Below are 22396 nucleotides of genomic sequence, written 5' to 3' on the forward strand. Positions count from 1 at the left end.
GTGTACCCCACAACTTAAAGTAAAATTAAAAAAAAAAAAAAATTAAAAAGTATAGGATGGCAAGTGATTTAGCAGTGATACTGAAACACTGGTTAGTTTCAATAATCAGTGTTTCTGGGTTCATTTTCCTCAGGAACTCCTCAATGTAATTCTGTGTAACTGCATCAAAACAATCACACCTTTTGCTCTAATAATTCGTTTTCTAAGAACAGACTCTAAAAAACTGGTCAGGAATGTTTATAAACACATGAGTAAAGATATCTATTGCAACACAGCAAACAATAGTAAAAGCTAAAAAGATTGCATGCCCAATAATAAAATACTGTTTATGCAAATGACAATGAATTGTCTGGCTGATATTATTCAGTCATCAAAAATATATTCATAAGGAGAAAATGAACAAATGAGAAAACCCAAAAGCTTAAAAATCAAGAATTAAGTAAGGGTACAACCTTACATAAACAGGTCAACTCTACAAAAAGGTATAAAGTATAAAAGGAAATGTACAAAAACATCAACAATAATTGGCCCTAGATACTGGAACTGCAACTTTTTCCTGCTCTTTTTTAATTTGACATAAAAGTGACTACAATATCAATGAATTAAAGTATAATAACTTTCTGTTTGCTGTATTGCCAGAATGGCTGTTATAAACAGTGTTTCTCCATAAAGGAATGTTTCTCCCAAATACCAATGATCAATCATGTGAAACCCTATAACCTATATCCTCCTTGCAGAGATTCATAATACTCATTAGCATAATGAACACACTGAGGAATCCTGTCCTGGAAACATAAAAACCTATTGAACTAGTTTCTTTGCATAGTTCAAATTTATTTGGCCACATAATTTCAGACAACCCCTCTTAAAAGGACAGAGAAATGTTTTGGTGGCTCATGCCTATAATCCCAGCACTTTGGGCAGCTGAGTTAGGCAAATCGCATAAGCACAGGATTTGAGACCAGTCTGGGCAATATAGGGAGACTTCATCTCTAAAAAATATTTTAAAAATTAGCCAGGCATGGTGGCATGGACCTGTAGTACCAGGTGCTTGGGAGAATGAGGTGGGAGGATTGCTTGAGGCCAGGAGGTGGAGGCTGCAGTGAGCCAAGATCACACCACTGAACTCCAGTCTGGGTAACAGAGGAAGATCCTATCTCAAAAAAAAAAAAATTTTTAAGTAATGTTTTCAATGAAATTCATTTCAGGAAACCCTGACAAAGAACTCTGATTAAAAAGAGTAAATGATTGAAAGTGGACAAGAGATTGGAATATAATTATAGTTAAGCACCTGCTTTATCATATGTCAATGAAATTAGTCTAATATAAATTAAATAAAATGTTTGACCTATTCATAAGTTCATCTGACTTCCTAAGTATGTCTCAGACTGAATAATTAGAAATCAGATATTAAGATCCTTCACACTTCTAGCATTACAATAGGGCCATTGGTAGATTGGGTACGAGTGGCTAAAGGTAAAGAGAGAGAGAGAGATAAAATAGAATTTTTAAGAAGCAGCAGGTGATGTCTTAAATGCTCATTTTTACTCTTAGCTACCTCTTGTCTTGCTTTACAAAGCAGAGATTAGTTTTCAGTGTTATAACTAAAAGTCAGTATGTTAACAACTGTAACTGCTTTTTATAATTCGTTGTGTGGTTCCCTCTGTTTGGTATTGAGAGCTGAGGATAGCCAGGTCTGAAATGTCCTCATGTACTTCGCATTTTGCTTTGAGAAATTTTGTAGCTCCAGAAATATTTTCTTTTGGGAAAAAAAAAAAATCCCAAGTCCTTACCCTTTAATTCATAAGATACAAAAGGAGCAGAAAAAATATATTTAGCTTTTGTGTGATACAGGGGCAATGAGTGAGCTATGGAAAAAAACTCACTTTACACATGCAAGAGATTAGGGCTGTAACTGCTACAAATCAAAGGATGCGTATTAAATACGAGATGTTATTAAATATTATCTATAACACAGAGGAGTTTCAGTCATGACTAGCAGGATGAAGCAGAAGTTATCTGTCAGTTTCTAGCTGCAGCAAGCAGTAGGAGATTCCTAACTTGTAAGCTGTAGATGTTCCTGAAGCCCAAACTTCCACTTTAGTAGGTTTCTACTAATTCGCTGGTCAATCCCAATTGGGGCATGGCAAGGCATACTTAGAGGCATGGCACCCTGCTTATATGGCCTTCTAGACTGGCCAGCAGGTTGGAAATCATCCAGCATCCAAATAAACTCACTATTACTTTATTCCAATCTCCAACCACTTCTTTTAAGGCCTATTACTGTTTGCAACTTTGATATTTTACCTCTTTTCTATTTTGCCAAATGTTAATCTTGTTTATGCCAAATCTGTCTTTTAAAAGTGGAAATCAATAACACAGATCAACCTTTCCACTCCTTAGTACTGACCAGTTAGATTGCATGTCACAAAGGTCAGTATCCTTGGTGTCTGCAAAGTGCTTCTTTTCCTGTTTCATAAGTATTTGCCTCCTGTGGAAGGCCAGCAACACAACTCATCTATCAAAAACCCGTAACAGTTGAACTCCAGGGAGAAGACTCTTGGTAAACTCATTATTAGAGACTTTCTTCTAAAATATTATTATTTCATTTTGTGACATTTTATGTCCATTACTGATGAAGTGAAAACAGTGCAAATTCAATATATAACATGTTGGAAAATATATAGAACTTTACAAAGAATTCAAGCAATATCCCCACAACAGCAGTCTTCTCAATAGCACTGACAAAGGCAGCATAGCATATCAGTGAATAGCTTGAGCTCTGAATCCAGTTCCTCCTCTTACAGGAAGTAGAACTTTGAACAAAGGACTTCAGGGTCTCTATTTCCTCATCTATAAAATTGAGTGACTTTATGAAAATTTAAAATGTTAGCACTTGAAATGCTATTTGCATGCTCTCTTGCACATCATAAGCACTATGCTAGCTGCAGCAAACAGAATATCCACTAGAGAAGAAATCATTACAGTCTTAACTTCTTCCACTTCTATTATTTCACTTTTATGATAGAATGCTTTGTTGATATGAATTGATAGATGAACACTAACAACTGTGATGGTGTATCAGTACACTTATATCCATATTTTGATGTAATTTTTACTTCACAATCACAGTAAACTGTCAGGAAAGAGTAAGGAAGTCATAGAATATTGATCAATTTTTCTCGACAATCAACTTGAAGTAATCATTGCCCAATCCCCAATACTGTAAGTAGATTCAAGGAAATGTATGAAAGTGGTCCTTATACTAATTCTCAGAATCCCCTTTTATTTCAATGTATAATTGTATCTCCATTGACTCTCATTATATCCTGAAACTACATTATGTTCAATGTATAAAGTAACAAAGTAAACACTTTATACACTCTTGTTAGCAGTAAAACCTGGAGGAAAATCTTTATCCATCACAATTGAAGAAGTAAGATAGGGCTAGGGGTCAAGATTTAGACAGCTCCGACAACCTAATTTTGAAAAATTGTATGCTCTTGTATCCTTATTTCCTGAATACAACACAAATAATGAATGTTTGAGCCACACTTATATTTTGGAATGTACAATTAGCATCCAGTGTAAAACATAAAACCTTCTTTTCGGATATTTCCTTAAAAGTCACTGCAGCCTCCATACTAATAATTTCCCAGAGCTATACGAACAGGCTTCTAACAGACTCTTCAAGTTTTGCTGCAATTTGGTTTGACCTTTGCTCCAGTCTTTTTGGACTAAAAGGCTTCCATAGGTTCTGTCAGCTGGTAACAGGCTTTTAAAAAAAAATTCGTTAAAGGGATTTTTTGTTAGTGTTTTTAATTTTACTTGGTGCTAGATTTTTGGTGTGATTTATTTAAAGTATGTGACATTGAGCAAAGAAAAAAAAAATCCTGGCACAAGAATGAAGGATTTTGGGCCTGGACCTGGCTCCTTTGCCCTGTGATCTTGGCAGTAAAACAGGCACAGTCTTTCGCACAGTGTCTGGCCCAATAGTAGGTAGTCAGCTTTTATTTGTTAAACGACTGAATGAATGACCTTTCAGAACTCTAGTTTCCATAGATGTGTGTTGTGGGATCATATCTACTTCCTTGAGTGCTATATACTGCAGTAATTTAGATCAAACCACCTAATGTACATAAAGGCGCTTTTAAAAAATGTAAGCCATTATTACTATTGTTGTTAAAAATTGTATACTTTTTAATTTCTCTAAAAGTTGGTTATAAAGCAAAGAATAACGGCAAAGAATATAAAATCTGTCACCAGAGCATGGCTCCAGTAATGATTCCGCCATTTACTAGCTGGGTGACTTTTGTAAGTTATTTACCCTCTGAATACCCTCAATTTTTACATCAATACATTGACAGAAAAATATTTACCCATGGAATTAAATGTGGATACACTGAAATAATGCATAAAAATCAGAGTCCAGTCTCTGTCACGGGAACTACATTTATTGTTGTTATTGTTCCTTTAATTATCACTGCTACAATTATACTATGAAATTTTATATACTATAAGGAGCCACATAATGACAATGTTTAGATCAACACAGATCGTATATACAACACTGGTCTCATAAGATTATAATGGAGCTGAAAAATTCCTATCATCTAGTGACATCATAGCCATCATAATGTAGCACAACCAATTACGTTTTTTCAGATATGTTTCCATAAATGCTTACCATGGTGTTATAACATCCTACAGTATCCCGTGCAGTAACATGCTACAGAAGTGTGTAGCCTAGGAGCAATAGGCTTTACCATCTAGCTGGGGTGTGTAGTAGGCTATGCCATCTAGGTCTGTGTAAGTACACTCTGTGATATTGGTACAGTGATGAAATCATCTAAAGAAACGTTTCTCAGAATGTACATCCCCATTTTTAAATGATGCATAACTGTAAATGTATCACACATACAAAAAAAAAATGGCTCTCTTAATTATGATAAATAAAATTATTCCTCAATGTAAATTATGGAAGAATGATAACTTTTAATGTAAAGTGTAAAGAGAAAAACCTTAAATGGTGATTTGAATATATCAATAAATATGTAGTTGGAATGTGTATACTTATTTTAATAACTTTACCCATCACAATTAAAAATCTAGCAGTGATTATCAGTATGATTTGAGTATGTCCTCTCCTAAGCTCATGTTGAAAGCTGATTCCCAATACGGCAGTGTTGGGAACTGGAACCTCATGAAAGGTGCTTGGATTATGAAGGCACTGCCATTATGAATAGATAAATGTCATCTTGTGGGAGGGAGGGAGTTTTTGCTCACCTGGGAATGGATTAGTTCCCTTGAGAGCAGGTTGTTATAAGCCCAGTCTCTCCTGCGTGTCTCTGCACAGACTCACATTCCCTTCCACTTTCCACCAAGAGTTGAAGCAGCACGAGACTCTCATTGGATGGGCTGCCTGATCTTAGATTCCTCAGCCTCCTGAATCATAAGCCAAACAAACTTGTCCTTGTAAATTATTCAGTATCAGGTATTGTGTTACATCAACACAAACTGAGACATCATATTAATGGCTTATCTTTCATCATTTTATTAAATAATGAGAAAACAGTAAATCTATGCTTTCCCACTCAATATATTATGAAATATCAAAAATCAATGTGATGATTTTACAATGTGCATCCTGTAATAGAAGATGTCCACAGTTTATGTATGGCCTTTTGTGTGACTTTGGAGACCAAACAAATACATTTTCATCATGTTTAAAACATTATAAGTTATTATATTATAACAACTCAAGAAAATTAACAAAAATATTTAACAGCCTCATCTGGGAAAAAAAAAAAACCCAAATAGTCGAGGAAAGTCACAATACTTAAGGCTGAATGGTATTAAGTAGAAACAAAATTATAATAATGATTTAAATAGTAATGAGAATAGCTGCAAGTTATAAATCATAAATTCAGACATGATTTGAGTTACAGACAATACTAAAAGCTCCAAGATTGAAAGATTATTTGAACAGAGTGACCTTCCTGCTTAGAGTTTAAAAGTTTATACACCTAAATTTTCATCATGAATCAACTTCTTAAAAATTAAAACCCTCAAAATGAGTTGACTTATGAAAATAAGCATTAAAAACTTTTTTTTAACATTCTTTCAAAGGGTTCTTTATAGAATGTCCATGTCTTTACAACCAAATATCTTCTAATTGTATATTACTGCCTTGGTTTCTAATCAGTTTCCCCTTCTCCTTAACAAGCAAGGAAATGGAACAGGTAATATCTAAAATTAAAGTAAAACCATGGAGTAGTTCTAGGACTCTGACCAAAGGTAATATGAAAAGCACCTTTCAGCAGCTAATCACAGAAAATGTTGCTTTTGGGTCCTCAGAGGAAAGCACCACAATCCATCTCATGAAGGCTCTGCCACAGACTGGCCTTTTCCAAAGCACCCTGGTGGGGGAACAGAGTCCATCAGCTGTCCAACTTGAAGAAAGAGTCAATGAAATTCAAAGTTTTTCTTTCAGACAGAGGAAAAATTATGTGCATAATGTTTCAGAATTTCAGCAAGGCATTTATTTGACGAAGTCTGGTAGGCTGAACGTAGATTTCCTCTAACATTAGATCTCCATAGTATCTTCTAGTAGAAATAGTTGTAATAGCAGGTGAGACCATTAATTATTTGTCTCATGTAGACTCAAAGGTCTAGGACCTCACCTTACACAATCTTAACTCCAATTCTCTATTATGAGCTCCACTTAGATGCGGAAATAGTTTCAACAAAGTGAAATGGTTTGCTCAAGGATACACAGCTGGAATTCAAACCAGTCTGGCTCCAAAGCCCTAACACTGAAACCCTACTAAAACAGTTAAGGGAGAACCAAGTGACCCTCCTTCACCCAGAGCGAAGAATACATCTACACAAATTTTGATATAAAGCATATTTAATTAATAACCTTCATTTCTTCCCCACTAGATAAGTATTTTGTGTCTGCATCAAGGTTATTTGCAGAAGAGGCTACACAATTTCTGAGTTGCACCCTCTCTTCCTCTTTTAATAATTACATAAGTGAAATTGCCAACTGTAGCCACTTTGATGGAAAACACAAACTGGTACTGGAAAGGAGTTGTTCCATTCAGTATTTCTCTGTGATTGAAGGGCAGGGAGTGGCTCTGGCCTCAAGGTTTAGTGCTTGATTATTTATGAGAACTAAATAGCTGACATACCTGCTCCACTACTAAATTCTGCCTCTCTGAGTCACAGGAGCTCTGCCAGAGGAGAATAAAGGTAGCAAAGAAGAAAGACAATAATCCCTATCTACCTCATTCTAACATTATTTTTGCCTGCAACATTAACTATGGAATGCGAACACTGCATGTGAGAATATCATATGATTCCACTCAGAATTCAAAAAAGCTCTAACACACAGTCATGGATCATTTCAGGAGGTATAACATACAATTGAGAATAAACAGGGATTTGAAAAATATATTGCTCTTCATTTTGCTCTACATACTTGCATATATTCTGCTCATTCCCCTACTGAATTTTTTCATTGGCAATTGCAGTCCACAGTTCATATTGTGATCTGAAAGCGCTACTTTTCCTTGTTTTAGGGGGTTTTGTTTTCTGGGTAATTTTTGTTTTTTAATTTCAATTTTCTCTAAAATGGTTTTAATATATCAGCTGAAATTATTGACCCAAACACAATTGAGGGATTTTTTTCAGCATGCCATGCTTATATTTACCACTTTATTTCACCAACTCCTGAAGTAGTTATCTCTCACACTAAATTATTATTCTCTTGAATTTTATTATAAATTAACTAAGACAAAGATTAACATATATATCAGTAACTTGCACTGAAATTGAAGTAATTCTAGAACGCTTGCTGACTAAACAACCAATGTTTATCTACTTGTGCTGAATATCTTCCATTTGTACCTCAAGATCCACTCTTCACATTTCCCTATTCTGCTATTCTCACCAAGAGACTAACTTTTAGGAACCGCACCAATGGGTTCTGTGGCTCTCTGGCTTTCAGTGAGGGTGAACCAAGGGAAGACCAAAACATATAGTCTGGGTATTTATCCCCTGGTATCTGTACCCCTCCCTGCTGAGTATGTAGGGATTAGATGCATAGCATCTTTCTCCTAATGCCACAGTTTCTATCAGGGCACCTTCCCCACATATCTCTCCTCTGAGCTTTCTGGTAACTATGCCCCCTACCCAGGAGTAGTGAAGGCTACCCTGCCATCCCAAGATACTATATGATCCCTTGTTTTGCCGCAACAAAACAAAACAAAACCTCTGCCCACAACACTATAAACATTATAACATTACTTAAACTCTCCTAAATGATTCAGTTTGCACATTCTGTCTCTTTTCTTTTGGGAACGCTGATACATCTCAGTGGGTGGGGCAGGCGGGGAGTGATGAATGGGACATGGTTTCTGTTGCCACAACATGTAATCAAACATGTAGGACTAGCCTCACGGGCAAGTGACCGGTGCAGTTGCACAGGGCCCTGGGCTTAGAAGGTCCCTGCTCTTGGCATAATGCTCTGCTGCCACCATCTTGAAATTCTTAATAATTTTTGAACAAGGGGCTTGCATTTTCATTTTCATCAGGGTCCACAGATTATGCAGCTGCTCCTGCAAATTCTCTCAACATTCATCGAGTTGAGATTTGCACTTATTATCTTATTATCTACACTTCATCTTTAGATAAGGAACCAGAGGCACAAATAATTTAAATAATTTGCTCAAGTTCATGCTGCTAGTAAGCATGTAATATGGGATTCCAATCCAAGCATTCTGGCTTCCTGTATACGACTCTACTTCTGCGATGGAATCACAGAAAAGAAAGCAATTAAATTTAATTTATAATTAAACTTTAAAGTCATGTGAGCAGTAATATGCCATGAACTTAAGATTCTGGAGATGGCTGTGTCTCCTATATAGAAAGGGTAATCACAGAGTCAGAACAGAGACAGAAAATCTGCCCAACAAATAACACGGAACTTCTCATCTCATTAGAACATTAAAATAGCTGAAGGATTGTGTACATGTTAATAAATCTTTTCTTGGTTTAGACATGTCTTATAGTCCTGCATAAAATCTAAGCAGGATTTACATCTGTTGATCCTGACTTTTTGAAACTATTTTCTTTATTCCTAACAACTCCAGGAAACCTGTTTAACAAGAACAATAAAAGTTGCTAAAATTATTTTCTAGAAAGAAATTGAACAAACACAATATCGAAGACAAGGATCTTCATTGTCTTAGAAGTCATAAAACAGCACAATCTCCAGTTTAATTTCAACATCCAAATATTCAGAATAATACAAGGTTTTGGTTTCTAAGAGTTATGTAATATGTATTTAATTCACTGCCTTCCAAGTTGAGGTTAATGCATTCTTTTTGATTTATGGGTTTTTGTTTTGTTATTGTTGTTGTTTTACTCCCCAAACCACTAAAGACCTTTCTTGCTAATCTACAAATAGTCTTTTTTTTTTCTCTTTTTAAACACTGTATATTTTAATAGATTTTGTTTCTGCCTTTTAAAATTATCATTTATCCACAACTTCTTGGGCAAGACTCATACAAACTAGAGGTTACTACTACTTGGTTGTGCAGATTGTTTTAAACATCTCTGAAAAAGTCAGGTGAATACTCCACCATTATTTTTATCTTACTCTCAGACTGTGAGCTGAATCTTAAACATCCCAATCTGACATCAAAATCAAAACAGATCCCTTTTCCTCCTAAATAAATGAGCTGTTTGTCGGGGCTGACTAGTGTGTTTTAAAGGATATCTTAGCCAAGGGTATTATTTTAAGAGATGAGCAAATGGGAAACCCCACAGCCCAGCCAATAAAATATGAACTTAAGGTGCAAAGAAGCACTCATAAATATTACTTAGAACAAGGGATTCATTGTTTCTCTCCAACCCTTTCAGTGGTTCCTCTGATCTCAGCCCCTCTCCTGTGCGTCAGGGAAGCCTCTTCCTTTAACCTGTGGTTTTTTAAAGCTGAGCTACTACATTATTTATGACTGTAAATGTGAGTAGCCTGTCTGTATGCTCCTTGCACACACATACTGAGACAACCCCCCTCCTTCCCCACTTCGGTATTTTAGTGTGTAAGGATGAAAGGGTTTTCCCCTCGAGCTGATGTGGTTGGGGATGTTGAATTAGCTGCTGTTCAGTATGAGGTAGACTGAGGATCTCCCAGCACCTCCTCCACCTGTACAACCTAAAAACCAGCCTTTAATGGCTCATTTCATTCCTTTTCTTTCTTTCAGGCTCTTTTTCCAAAATATTTTTATTTCTTTCTCTGTCTCATCCTTATTCCTATATGCCTCTAAATCCTACTCTTTGTCTCTTTATTCTTTCTCATTATCTCTTCTCAAAACAAAATTAATTTCTTCATGGAAGTGACAGAATATTAAGGATAATATAAGCAAAAGTTTTTTATAAACTAAATAGGACTAGCATGTTTGATGAGTGTTATTTTTGTTCGATGTTGATTTCTTTTTCTTTCTTTTACTTTTCTTGAAATTTTCCCTTTTAAATGTTATTTTATAAAATAAAGGCAAAACACAATTAAATTCTGTCAATGGGATCCTTAGGGAGAGATGAAGAGGCAAAGAAGAATGGGATGATGGAGAAACAATTACAGGGGATGGTAAGAGCTAGGGCAGCTCTGGTGCCCTGGGGAGCTTTTCTCCCAGTGGGTGGAGGCTGCAATTGGCACGTCATAACCTTTTCCTCCTCAACTGGAAAGAAAACAGGAGAGTGTACCTCAATTCTCAAACTGTAACTAATTGATTTCCAACTAATTTAAGCCTCTCGCAAACCAGGACCAAAGGCAGACCCCAGGAAGGGTAGGAGTGGTAAGGAGAGGGGTGCCAAGAGCGCCTGGGGCTACAGAGACACAGAACAAGGAGGAAAGGCCAAAAATTGCTGGGATGAGAAGGGAGGAGGGAGAGTGGTGATATTACAGAAAATGGAAGAATGAAAGGGAAGGAGTCAGAGGTGGTGGCTGAGGCAGTCCCAAGTCCTCCTTAGTTCCAGCTAATACGTCTCATTAATCTTTAAATTTTGATATTTGTAAGTAACCATTACAATTTGCAAAAAAAAAAAAAAAGCATTTAATTAAACTATGATTATAACTATCTCTGGCAACCCTGCATGTGTCTGTCATGCCAGTCACTTGATAATCAATCATCTTTAAAGGAGAAAAAGAATCCTGTTGGTCACGATTATGAATGTGAAGGGTTGTTGAAGAAGAGAGAAAAAGGTCTCCACACTCAGCAATATTTTTCTCTTCAAAAGTTAAAACTTTTACAGAATGATTGTTGCTTTGCCCATTATTAGCATTAGTTACTCCAGGCATAATTTATGAATAGGTACTACAATGGCTTTAGATGATCTTTCCTTCCAACCCATCCCCCTTCAAAAAAAGCTTCCATGTGTTTATGGGTGTGTTTATGTTGCCCAAGTGTGAATAACTGTTGCAGAGACTACATCGATAGGCATCTTTAGGCAGATTTGCATATAAATTCCTTTCCACTGGGCACTTGATTCAGCCAAAAACAACAATAAATTATCAATGATGCCTTTCAAATCTGTCAACTGAGAACATAAGCATTTTTTCCTTCCAGTACCAAGAGAACTTAATGATTAGGGTAAGTAGGCAAAAAAGGTTTAAAGTTTTTGAAAGCGTTTTTTCTTTCATGATAACATAGTAAGTATGTTCTCATATTTAAAAAATTTAACAGCACATTTAAATACTTTTATGCTTGGAATTAAAACATCTTCTTGAAATATATCTAAGAGAAAAACCATTAATAAACTCAAAGTTCAACTTTTTCCAGAGGAATATGTAGATACAAAGAATAATATAAAAGTAATTTTCCTGTTTTTACTGTTTTTTACTTCCTATAAAACATCTAGTGTTATGTCATTGTGGGGACAATGTCATCAAGTAATCAAAATTGGCTTCTAACTAAAAGATCTTAGAAATACACTACATGTTTTCTTTGTGTAAACAAGAGATAAATATTGTAAGCAAGTTATCTAATCATGTCTTTAACTTGTGTTGGTATTTAATACATATACTAACACTTAGCACTTTTGACAAAGAGATGGTTAAAAAAGAAAACTAAACAGAAAGACATTATTATTAACAAAATAATGTTATATGGACTAAGCAAAAATTCCACTGACATTCAACAGTTTTAGGGAAAAAGCAAATAATTCAACCTGTAAAATTTAATACTATGAGACTGATAAAAGTGGCCTAAGAATAATGAATATGATAGAAAAAATATTTCTCTTCACACAACTAATAATTTATATTCATTTCTTCAAAATAAACAAGTCAGTAAAATAAAGGTTAAAATGATGTTTTTGGTTTCACATTCAGATGTTTGCATGCCTTAGGCAATTTATTTACATTTTATTTTTCTTTTAGTAAATTCAAATCTATTTTTCACTTATGAACATAAAGCTAATCTCATCCGAATTTTAAACAGTGGGTATTTTGTTAAACATGATTCTGAGTTTGGGTTAAGCTTAATTGTTCTTCATGACCAAAACTATGTTGAAAAAAGAATTTCTGAATGAAAAGGTAACTGTAGAAAATCCGTTATTTGACTTGAGAAGGACAACACACAAGCATTTTTGAAAAGGATGCTACTAGATCCTTTTCATATAATTCTTCTAATTATGAGAAATGTCAACAGATTCTTTTCACATATTTAAATATCCAGGTGACTTCCTCAATACAAATCCCGTGACTATTACTAACGTGACTCATTTGTACTTAGTCTCAGCTATATGCATATATTTTAAGATACTGAAAAAATAAAATCTAATCCTTTTTAGTCTTATAAGAACACAAAATAAACTACAGGTAATATTTGCTAATGGATATTACATTTAAAATGCACTGACACTCTTATTGCAGCTAATAATGTTATTACACTTTCACCTTTTCTGAGTATGCTTATTTATTTGATTATAAAAGAAATGCAAAAGTTAAAGCTTTTTACTAAGTAGTGATCGACTATAAGTTTTGGATTTATTAGAAGGCATGATCAAAGGATAATTAAACTGTTGTTTAATTTTCCTTAAAGTCTACCAAGAAAAACTCACCTAGTGTCAGAATCAGTTTGTCAGTAATTTCATGTAAGACAGTTTGGAATTATTAAATAAAGAAGAAACAATAGCTTGTTATTGAGTATAAAGTACTACTCAGCAGTTCAAGCATGATAAAAATAAATACACAATTTCTCTAAAGCTTATAACTAACATTGTTTCTCTAGAGTCTAATGAATAATTGTATTTCTTCATATAGGCAATAAGCTAATAAACTGCTATGTTATTATAATCTGAACAATGTAACTAAAATGTCATTTATTTTTAAATGTGTTTCTCAATAATAAAAAAGTTCTAGGAATCAACGAATAAAACTATTATTTGTTTTGACTTTCTTACTCTACGTAGATTTATAAAAAATAAACACATAAATTAAAAAATCATGCTTACACTTATCTTGTAAATGATCAGAACAATTCTAATAAAATATGACATTCATGACTGAGCTACTGTTTATTAAAATATGTAACATATATATGCTTCTTTGTCAGATTTTAGATGATATGACCTGATTTTCTCAATGGTTTATGAATATATAAATTTTGCTAGACTGAAATTTTTCTACTAAAATATTTACACTACTTTAAATTCTTGAATAATACTTTAGAAATGTTACAAAGCAAAACGTACCACAAGCTACGTTTGCATGTCCCTTATACTAGGTAAAAGCAATCAAATTAACTTGACATTAAGCTATATTTTAAAGGCTAAAAAGTTCCATGTGAAGTCTGTTAATTATATGTAGAAGAAAAGGCCTCCAGGACACCTGATTAGTGCAACAAATGATGACTTACTCACTTAATAATGAGAGCTTTGTCTCTAGTAACATAAAACATATGATTTATTAAGTACCTTATCCTTCATGCTAGGATTGCTAAGAGCAAATGAGCAGAGTATATTAAGCAACATATATTATAGAAGCATTCATATGTTATTAAGATTTGTTGATAATCTGACTTTTCAAAGAATATTTCCTTTGAGATGTTACATGAGGAAGTTTTTAATTAAGTGTTTTATAAAACATATTAATTTTAAGTCAAAGCAGATTGCATTTGTAAAACAAAGTTCTAAAAGCTATAACATCATAAAGTTCTCAATTCTTCCCAGTGGATTAAATTTGTTGATAGAATTTTTAATCTTCAAAAATAAAATACATTCGATGTTATTTTCCTTTGCCTGCCAGAAGATAGTAAATTTCACCTTCGATTTTTACTAAAACATTTAAAGAAAACAACAGCCCTTATAAGATCATTTGAAATTGGTAATCCATAATATTATTGTGAGAGGGAATACTGGGAACTAAATTATCATTTGACATTATCAGTATTTAAAAACCATCATGAAATACCAGCTATGACTAAGACATAATTTTAAAATGTTCTCACTGATATTGTTGTGGTTTACAGAAAATTACAATTAAATATTTTATCTCATGTAGAAGGAAAATTTTGTACAGATAAAGACCCCTAAAGCATGTTTTACATTTTTCTTGCCTGTGAAAAAAATCAAGTAGGTAGAACATACTTTACACATTACAGTTAAGAACTGTTAGATTGAAACTTTATTTCTGAAATATTTATTATAGAATTTCAGAATCCCTTCCTTGATTCCTTGATAGTAATCTTTTATGGTGCTATTCGATCTTGGTTAATTTTACATCTATATTTTTACAGTAGTTGCTTCCCCTAGATGAGAGATTTTTAAGTAGTATGTGAATATATACTTATATGTGCTTTAAATCACTTAAAAAAAAAGTGGTTCAGAATGTCACTTTTACTTTCCCATCTGTAAGTGCTTGTTTCTTTTTTTTTTATTTTTACCCATAGCATAGCTATCCTCATAAATGTCCCTGTTTTTAGACTATTGCCTTTGCATTCATATATTTAAGTGAGGTTGAAATTTTAACAAGATCTAAAAAGACCCACACTATCAGTGTTTAAATTTAACTATTCATATTAAATATATATACATATATATGACTTTTTGCCTAAGGCAAAATCTTACATAGCATGAATGAAAGAAACAAAACAGAAGCTAAAGAGGAGAGTTAGAGAAAATGACTTTGTATAAACATGACCACCTACCAAGCAGCTCCTTTACTATTAGGAAAAACTTCCACTTTGTAATAACATAGATTAACAAACAAATGAACAACATACCTAAGTTGACAAAGCTCATGACCATGTCAGCATCATTCAGAAAGTTGGTATCATGGAGGCTGGCTAGAGGAGGACTCTGGGTGGTCAGAGGAGTCGTCCGAGATAACTGTATGCGACGAGGATACCCATTGGGAGAGGCTGGGTATCCCTTTCTTGCCCCTCTGGTCTCTTCTGCCAGGGATGCCCTTACTGAGTACTCCGACTCTTCAGGATTTTCTTCATTGGTCATGGCATTGTAGAGGTCCAGCATAAAGAGAGGTGCAGAGGACGCTTGTTTTCCAGGAGAAAATGGTCTGGGTCTGTGAGGCAAACCCAAGATAGAGAGAATTTCCCTTTGTATTTCCCGTCTTTCGTGGTTCCGTAGTCTTCTATAAATAAAACTGGAGTGAACATGATTGTCTCCCAAACCTCCTTTTGCATAACCCACCAGAACCCAGCAGCTCCAGAGGAAACCCACAATACCCTTAAGTAAAAATACAGTCAGATGCATTTTTGTCCAAAAGCAAAAGTTGATATTTTTAGTCCTTCTTGTCCTCTTAAAAAAAAAAAAAAAAAAATCTAAGTTTCTAGTAGGTACACTTTCCCAGTAGTTGAAAAAACAAATTTACCTATTTTTCATGACAGTGACATTTCTGAGCACAACATCCTCACTGATTTTCCTTTCCTATTTTAAATATTTTGGAAAGTGTCAAGAGTAGTTATTTCTAAGAAAGCTGAAACTCAGATTTCCAATTATCCACAGTTGTTAAGAGTTTTTGCTGCATTGATGTAGCAGAAGACGACTAATATTATTTGATCAGATGACCTATGCATTCCTATATGAATTTATGATAATCAGGCCTTTGGTATTTGAATTAACAAAAGTTGATCTTCTGATAAACTGTAGTTCCCAAAGTAATCTTCACTTGCTCTTGAGTTCTTCTCAACCCTTGAGCTCTTTCCAAAACAAATCCTGATTTCTCAATCACAGATCTATGCTGATCTGCACCTTGGTGTTGGAATATATATCTGTCCGGCAGCTTGGTGATAACTTTAACATCTTTTGTGTCGTCTTAGTGTAAAATAATACTCTAGGTTGTACTATTCAAGTAAATGTGTTTCCCTGAATTTACTTGAAATCCTTCCTGTAAATCCATTCAATCCCTTTCTCCTTCTTACTGTTAATTCCACCTCCAGCAGGCACAAATATACCAGCCCTCTTCAAGAGAGATCTAAAGAGTAATGTAAGCACAACCCTGCTGGGAAAGAAGAGGCTTCTCATTGTAATTTGAAACTGGTAAAGCAAAAAGAACTTAACCCTTTTGCTACCAGAAAAGTCTCCATTTTCACAATTTTATAACCACGCATCTAACATAGAACGGTGATGCATGGGGCATACAAATTCTAGGGGAAATAAAAGGCAGTTTTCAAGTAGTACACTGAAAATTTTGCCATCCATTTTACGTAGTACTTCTTTAGACCTTTTTTTTCAATGACATGTACTTAATACACTTCTGTATTAAGTCTCAGGTTGTGCCTAAGTTAGCTTGATGAATCTCAGTTCTATATTTGAGATTATTTCTAGCTTTTGTATGTCATTAAAATGCACTTCTTAAAAAATAAAAGGGTGAGTTGTAAATTGAGGTTAATTCACTATTTCTTAATGACAGAAAATCCTTTTAAAATAAAATACAGCAGAGAATTAATCACTAATAAATATATTCTAGCTGCCAAAATGGTAGTTGTAATAATTCAATAACAGTAATTAGATAACCTAGCTTTAAGTGTCTTTAAGTATTAAAATTTTAAGCAGAAAGTTGAAATACAAATATCCTAAGATGTAGTGTCATGATTCATAACTTATAAGTTATTTCAGTTGAAATATACACAGACCTACAAATTAGATATTTCCCATAAATTGTACTCAATACTTTGATTTGTTTTAACCCATGCAAATAAACACAAATCAAATCTTCATGACTACATGCAGATTGAAATTTGAGTTTTTAAAATTTGATGGGTAAAATGGGGAAAGTGCACACCTTTCTAAAATACCATACTTAATCCAAGGAAATGAGCAAAGTATGTGTTTATCCTTAATGTTTAATGCCTTTAAAATTTGGAAGTCTACAATGTTTTTGTGCAGCTCTAATTTTCCTTACAGGCTCTCACTTAACCTTAGGGCTCACAGTACTTTCATTGTCTGGGATAGTATTCTGATACCAACGTAAATTTATCGAGCAAATTCTAGAGCTGTTATGAAATTTTAATGTTTTTCCTTTACTCTACCTACAGGCGCCTGGTTTCTTGTTTAATTTCTTTTTAAATATTTCCTCTGAGTGTATAAAGAAAAGTCATATTTCTCAGAAGTCTTCAGTTATTGGTGAATGCAGAATACTGAAAGGGCTTGCAGAATCTTATTGTATGCATCATTTTTTTATACAAAGTTGTTGCACGAGAACTTGATGTTGCTATTTAATATTTGCTTTACTGAAATTTAATTATGAATAGTCATGTAGGATGCCACAGTAGCAGACCCAAATGCTGACATACATGGAACACCCTTGTAAAATAGGTATCACAAAGAATAGCAATAGAGCAGGTTGAAAGTAAGTTAAGAAACACCACTTCAAAAAGAAATAGTTTAAATGGCTAAAATTCTTGACAGTGCTTATTTAATATCCAAACCAAACTAAGAAACAAAGTCAAATCAATTGTTTTAAGACAAAAAGTTTCTCTGCATTTATAAAACATCCCAAAGTAGGCTACAGTTCTCAATATTTTAAAATAAATCATCAAAGTTATGATTTTGCTTCATTTGTCTCTAGAGCACAGCACAGAATTACAAAGTAAAAATTTACCACACTAGAGGAAGAAACAACTCTTATTATCTTCCATATGTGATTTTTTTTTCTAAGATACATGTGAAAAATAAAAATGAGACTAGGCATCACAAGTCTTAAAACTCATTTTCCCAAAGCATGATTTATAATATCAATCAGTGTAATTATAATTTAATTGTTTCACCAGGCATATAGCCTACCTCTATATTGGAAATCAGTTGCTAGTATTCTTAGTCAGAATATTAAGTAATCACCCTCCCCGCCGACTTTCCCTTCCAACTCAGACTAGATTTGGCAAACACTTATTTTTCAAAAAGATCAACTTGTACAGTGAGGGAAAGAAAATAAAGAAAAAGCCTTCCAGGAATAAAGAGGAAATAGTAACCACCAAACAAAAAGTCAGATTCATTTTCAACTAAAAGTATATGTATTTTACTCCATCATTTGAATTCTCAGGTAGATTTGTAGTGAGAGCAATTTGAAGGATAAAGTATTTTGCAACTTCAAAGTATAAACATTCCAAATTTCAGAGTATGTATTTAAAGTTGTATAAGGCATTGAACATACGGAATAAGCATATGCTGAGAAAGAAGACATGGGGACAGGAAAAACACCCAGGGTATCACAATAATTGTGTCTAAAGATAAGCACATTTAAAAAAAAAAAAAAAAAGGAGCCTTGTAAAAATCTACTTTTCACAATGTAGTATTTCCCCGGATATATCCTAATGTTAGGAAATTTCTGGTGAGGAACAGAGACAATGGAATTCATGTAAGAAGTATTTCTCCACTGTCATTCTTTCTATTCATTTTTCACTCTCTCATTAAAATCTGACACATTTCATCCATTGATATATAAACCAACTATGTCCAATCAACCAATTTTTTTTTTTTTTTTTAGCTTTTTAAAAGAAACTTGCTCCAAAAAAATTTGAAGCATTTAAGTCTGTGTTGCTCTAGAAGGACCTTTCTTTTTCACTTTTGGCTTTTTTGTTTTGTGTTGTTTTCTCCTTGAAAACATTTTTCCTTTCTCTCTATTAGGAGAAAAATCTCTTAATACAAAGATATGACTGCAGTGAAAGACAAATACCCAATGTAAATGGCATCTGCTTTCTAAATTGTCTCTCAAATTAAAACAAAATTCAAAATCCTTTGAATGTGATTACAAAATCTTAAGCAAAAGCTATCTTAGATTGTGTTGGAGGGAGTAAGGGGAAAGGGTGGAGATAAGGCCACTTAGAATGTTGAAGAGGCTGGAAGCAGTGGGGGAATTTAGGGAAGGTATCACCTTCTAGACTCTTTTTGGTGACTACATGCACAAATGCATAACAAAGCAGCATCTATGGTATTAAATTACTTCAGTTCACTCTCTTTGAGTGAAAAACATATAAATAGAGAATACGGTGTGGTCCAAAGGAAGGCAGAGCAGTGCCACACCACCACCATCTGACTTAGATTTGCTTGTTATAACCTGAAAGGGATTGTAATCATGGGCAGCATAGGCTTTTTGTCCATCTTGATTACTAGTTGTTAAGGAAGACTTGAAAATGCATAATAAAATACAGTCACCAGAAACTTTTGAAATGTTGGGTATTATTTTTCATGGATGGTGACATTACTGACTAGTTTTAAATGAACAGAAGATTTTTCAGTATGCTTTGTATTATTACATGTTCCTAAGATTGTTTTTGTATTATTTCTCGAGAGTAAATGTTATCCTACGAATATATTTAAGGACATAAAATTATTATTTCAATGTAGTTATTAATCAAGGGAGATTTCTAGTTTTTTCTTGAGACTTTAACTGTAAAGCAAACTGCATGAGAAGAAGGGCTGAGTTTATTTCGGTCACTGGTATAAAGCAGTACATATTAGTGGTTCAGTTAATATTTGCATAACAGTCCATTTTCTTAACAAAGATGAACAATATTCCAGGGAATTTTTTAAGGGCAGTTCTCGCTGAAGTAATAGTTATAAGGATTCCTTAAGCTGATGAGTTGATGAATTGCTGCATCACTTAGTATGTAGGCTCTCCTGACCTTCTGAAGTTTCCTTTCATAAAGAAACTTGCCAATTACACATCTTACCCCAGAGTTATGAATCTAACTACAAACTTCTGTCAATACTAGGCAATTGTAGTAACTCAGAAGTGAAAGCATTATGTAAAGAATTACATTAGAACTTGCAAAATACCTTGGTCTATCATTACAAGAACAGCCTACTGAATTGAAGTAGCCCTTGACCCAAATGAGCAACTTCTATTCCTGTCAATTAACACCTCATTCCTTTGCACTGTAATTGCTTATTGTATGTGTTTTGTTTTGTTTTGCTGGTGCTGTTTTTATGACCCATATTACAATGTAAGAAGCCCTGAAAATGACCATTTTTGTTTAAGGAACATTAGCAATTAAGAGCACACCTGCTAAGGCTCAGTAGGTACATGCAGACATGAAACACACAGTAGACCTGAGATGAAGTGGGGTCTGGAGCATGAAAGAATGCACTAAAGGCATGTCTGTGAGTATCAAAGTAAATGCTTATAAGCCCACACTATTTATACTTTTCTAGATGGCTGACTCTAACTACAAGTATCTTACCAGTAAGTTGACCAATTCAAAACCTGTAGTAGTGTGACAGTTCATGAAAGACACAGCTGCCAATTTACCCCAAAATTCCCATTAACAGCACCTTGATCCTGAGTAGAAAGTAAAATCTATAAATGTCACTAGTCATGATATGTTCACAATGAGACAATTTGGAGAAAACTTAAAAATTACCTAATGCAAAATGGCCTTGATGGCAGACTTACTATTATCTGTAATGTTTTAATTAAATGGCCCTACTATTCCATAGCATTATTTTTTTCTAGGAAGCAGACAATATTTTATAGGGTCTTCTTCAAAACCTTTAAGATAAATTTACAGCCTAACAAATTGGCCCAAGATACATGACAGAAATCGTCCATCAGGAATATAAAGAACTTGTGTGTACATCATCCAAGATCCATTAATATTCTGTGATATGAGAGGATATGGACTATCTGCTTCCTAAGATATAATACACTAAAGAAATATAATAGTGGGGAACATAACAATAATTATTAATATTCAAGCTGTACGTGTAAATATCCCTCTAACACAAAGGTTCTCAAACCAGGCTGCACATTAGAATCACAAATGGGGACAGGAGGACATTTTAAGAAATACTAAGGGTGGGACCACACCCAAGACCAATTATACCACAACTCTTGAGAATGATCCCAAGCATTAGTATTTTTCAATACTGATTAATATGTAGCCAAAGTTGAGAACGCCTAACAAATAATCTTGGCAACATATAAATCACATATAATAAGCTATATATTTCAGTAATATAACAACTTCAAATTAGAGAAAGATTTTTTATTTTTTCCCTGATTGCTGCTAAGTTTCTATGATATGTAATAAATTATTCTTTAAACAGATACACGATGCTTGCTTGCATCAAGAAAACCTTTTCCATCCATTTACAGACTAAATACTAGGCTATTCTGTACTTACTATAGCAGTAATTAAAACAGTTCCTACTCTTCCCCAAATTAGAGGTCAGTTGTTTCTAGAACAATTTCCTTAAGTGTTTGTCTTTCTAATACTGAGTTTAAAATGCAGTTTCTTAGACACAAAGTGCTACTGTTTCACAGAGGGAATAAGAATATATTTTTCAAAATGGTATCTACTTGTTACATAGTCCTCTGCTCTTATTTACAGTTTTTTTCTTAGATTATAGCATCATGTGAATTATAAAGCCTCCTCCACTACAAGGCTTTAAAATCTTCTTTTAAAAAATTCAGTCATTATTTGAACTCACATAAAAAGAGCCTTCTTATCTATACTGGATATGTTCAGTTGTGAAGTTTTCCCATTTTCTTGGTTTTTAGAGAGAGCCATGTGCATGTGTGTGCATGCACATGCATCTTCCTCAGAGGCAAATGTTTGTTTCTGAAGTTTCCTCTTACACTGGATCTCCTTTCCATCTTCATTTCCCAGTTACTTCCTACATTTAAAATGTATTGATTTTATTTTCTTATACTTTGCATTCTGTTCATATCTTTTGTTCCTCTATTTTACAAGAAACTCTTTATCTTGTGTCTCCATTTTTAAAAGGCTTATCCCTCCTAGTTTTCTTATCTAGAACTCTCTTTCAAGTGTGTAACTGTTTTCTTTATCTCTCACCTTTCACCGCCCCTTTCTTCCTACAGAGAGGGATTTAATCCTACCATCTCTTCTCCTAATCTCCAGTTCTTCTT

At 34.0% G+C, this 22396-nt stretch overlaps 1 protein-coding gene across 4 annotated transcripts in view; it reads right to left on the bottom strand.

The window, feature by feature from the left end:
• Positions 1-16539, bottom strand: part of BMP5 (bone morphogenetic protein 5) — a 123150-nt gene extending 106611 nt beyond the window's left edge. For 2 of the 4 annotated variants that reach the window (XM_025382696.1, XM_025382695.1), the window contains exon 1: positions 15291-16510. In XM_025382696.1, coding sequence (XP_025238481.1) covers positions 15291-15780 — 490 coding nt within the window. In that variant the 5' untranslated portion in view covers positions 15781-16510. Of the gene's footprint in view, positions 1-15290 lie in introns of all 4 variants that reach the window. The other 2 variants (XM_025382694.1, XM_025382693.1) reach the window with 2 other exon arrangements.
• Between the last annotated feature and the right edge of the window lie 5857 nt (positions 16540-22396).

Source organism: Theropithecus gelada, chromosome 4 (genome assembly GCF_003255815.1).
Source record: "Theropithecus gelada isolate Dixy chromosome 4, Tgel_1.0, whole genome shotgun sequence".
Classification (NCBI taxonomy): domain Eukaryota; kingdom Metazoa; phylum Chordata; class Mammalia; order Primates; family Cercopithecidae; genus Theropithecus; species Theropithecus gelada.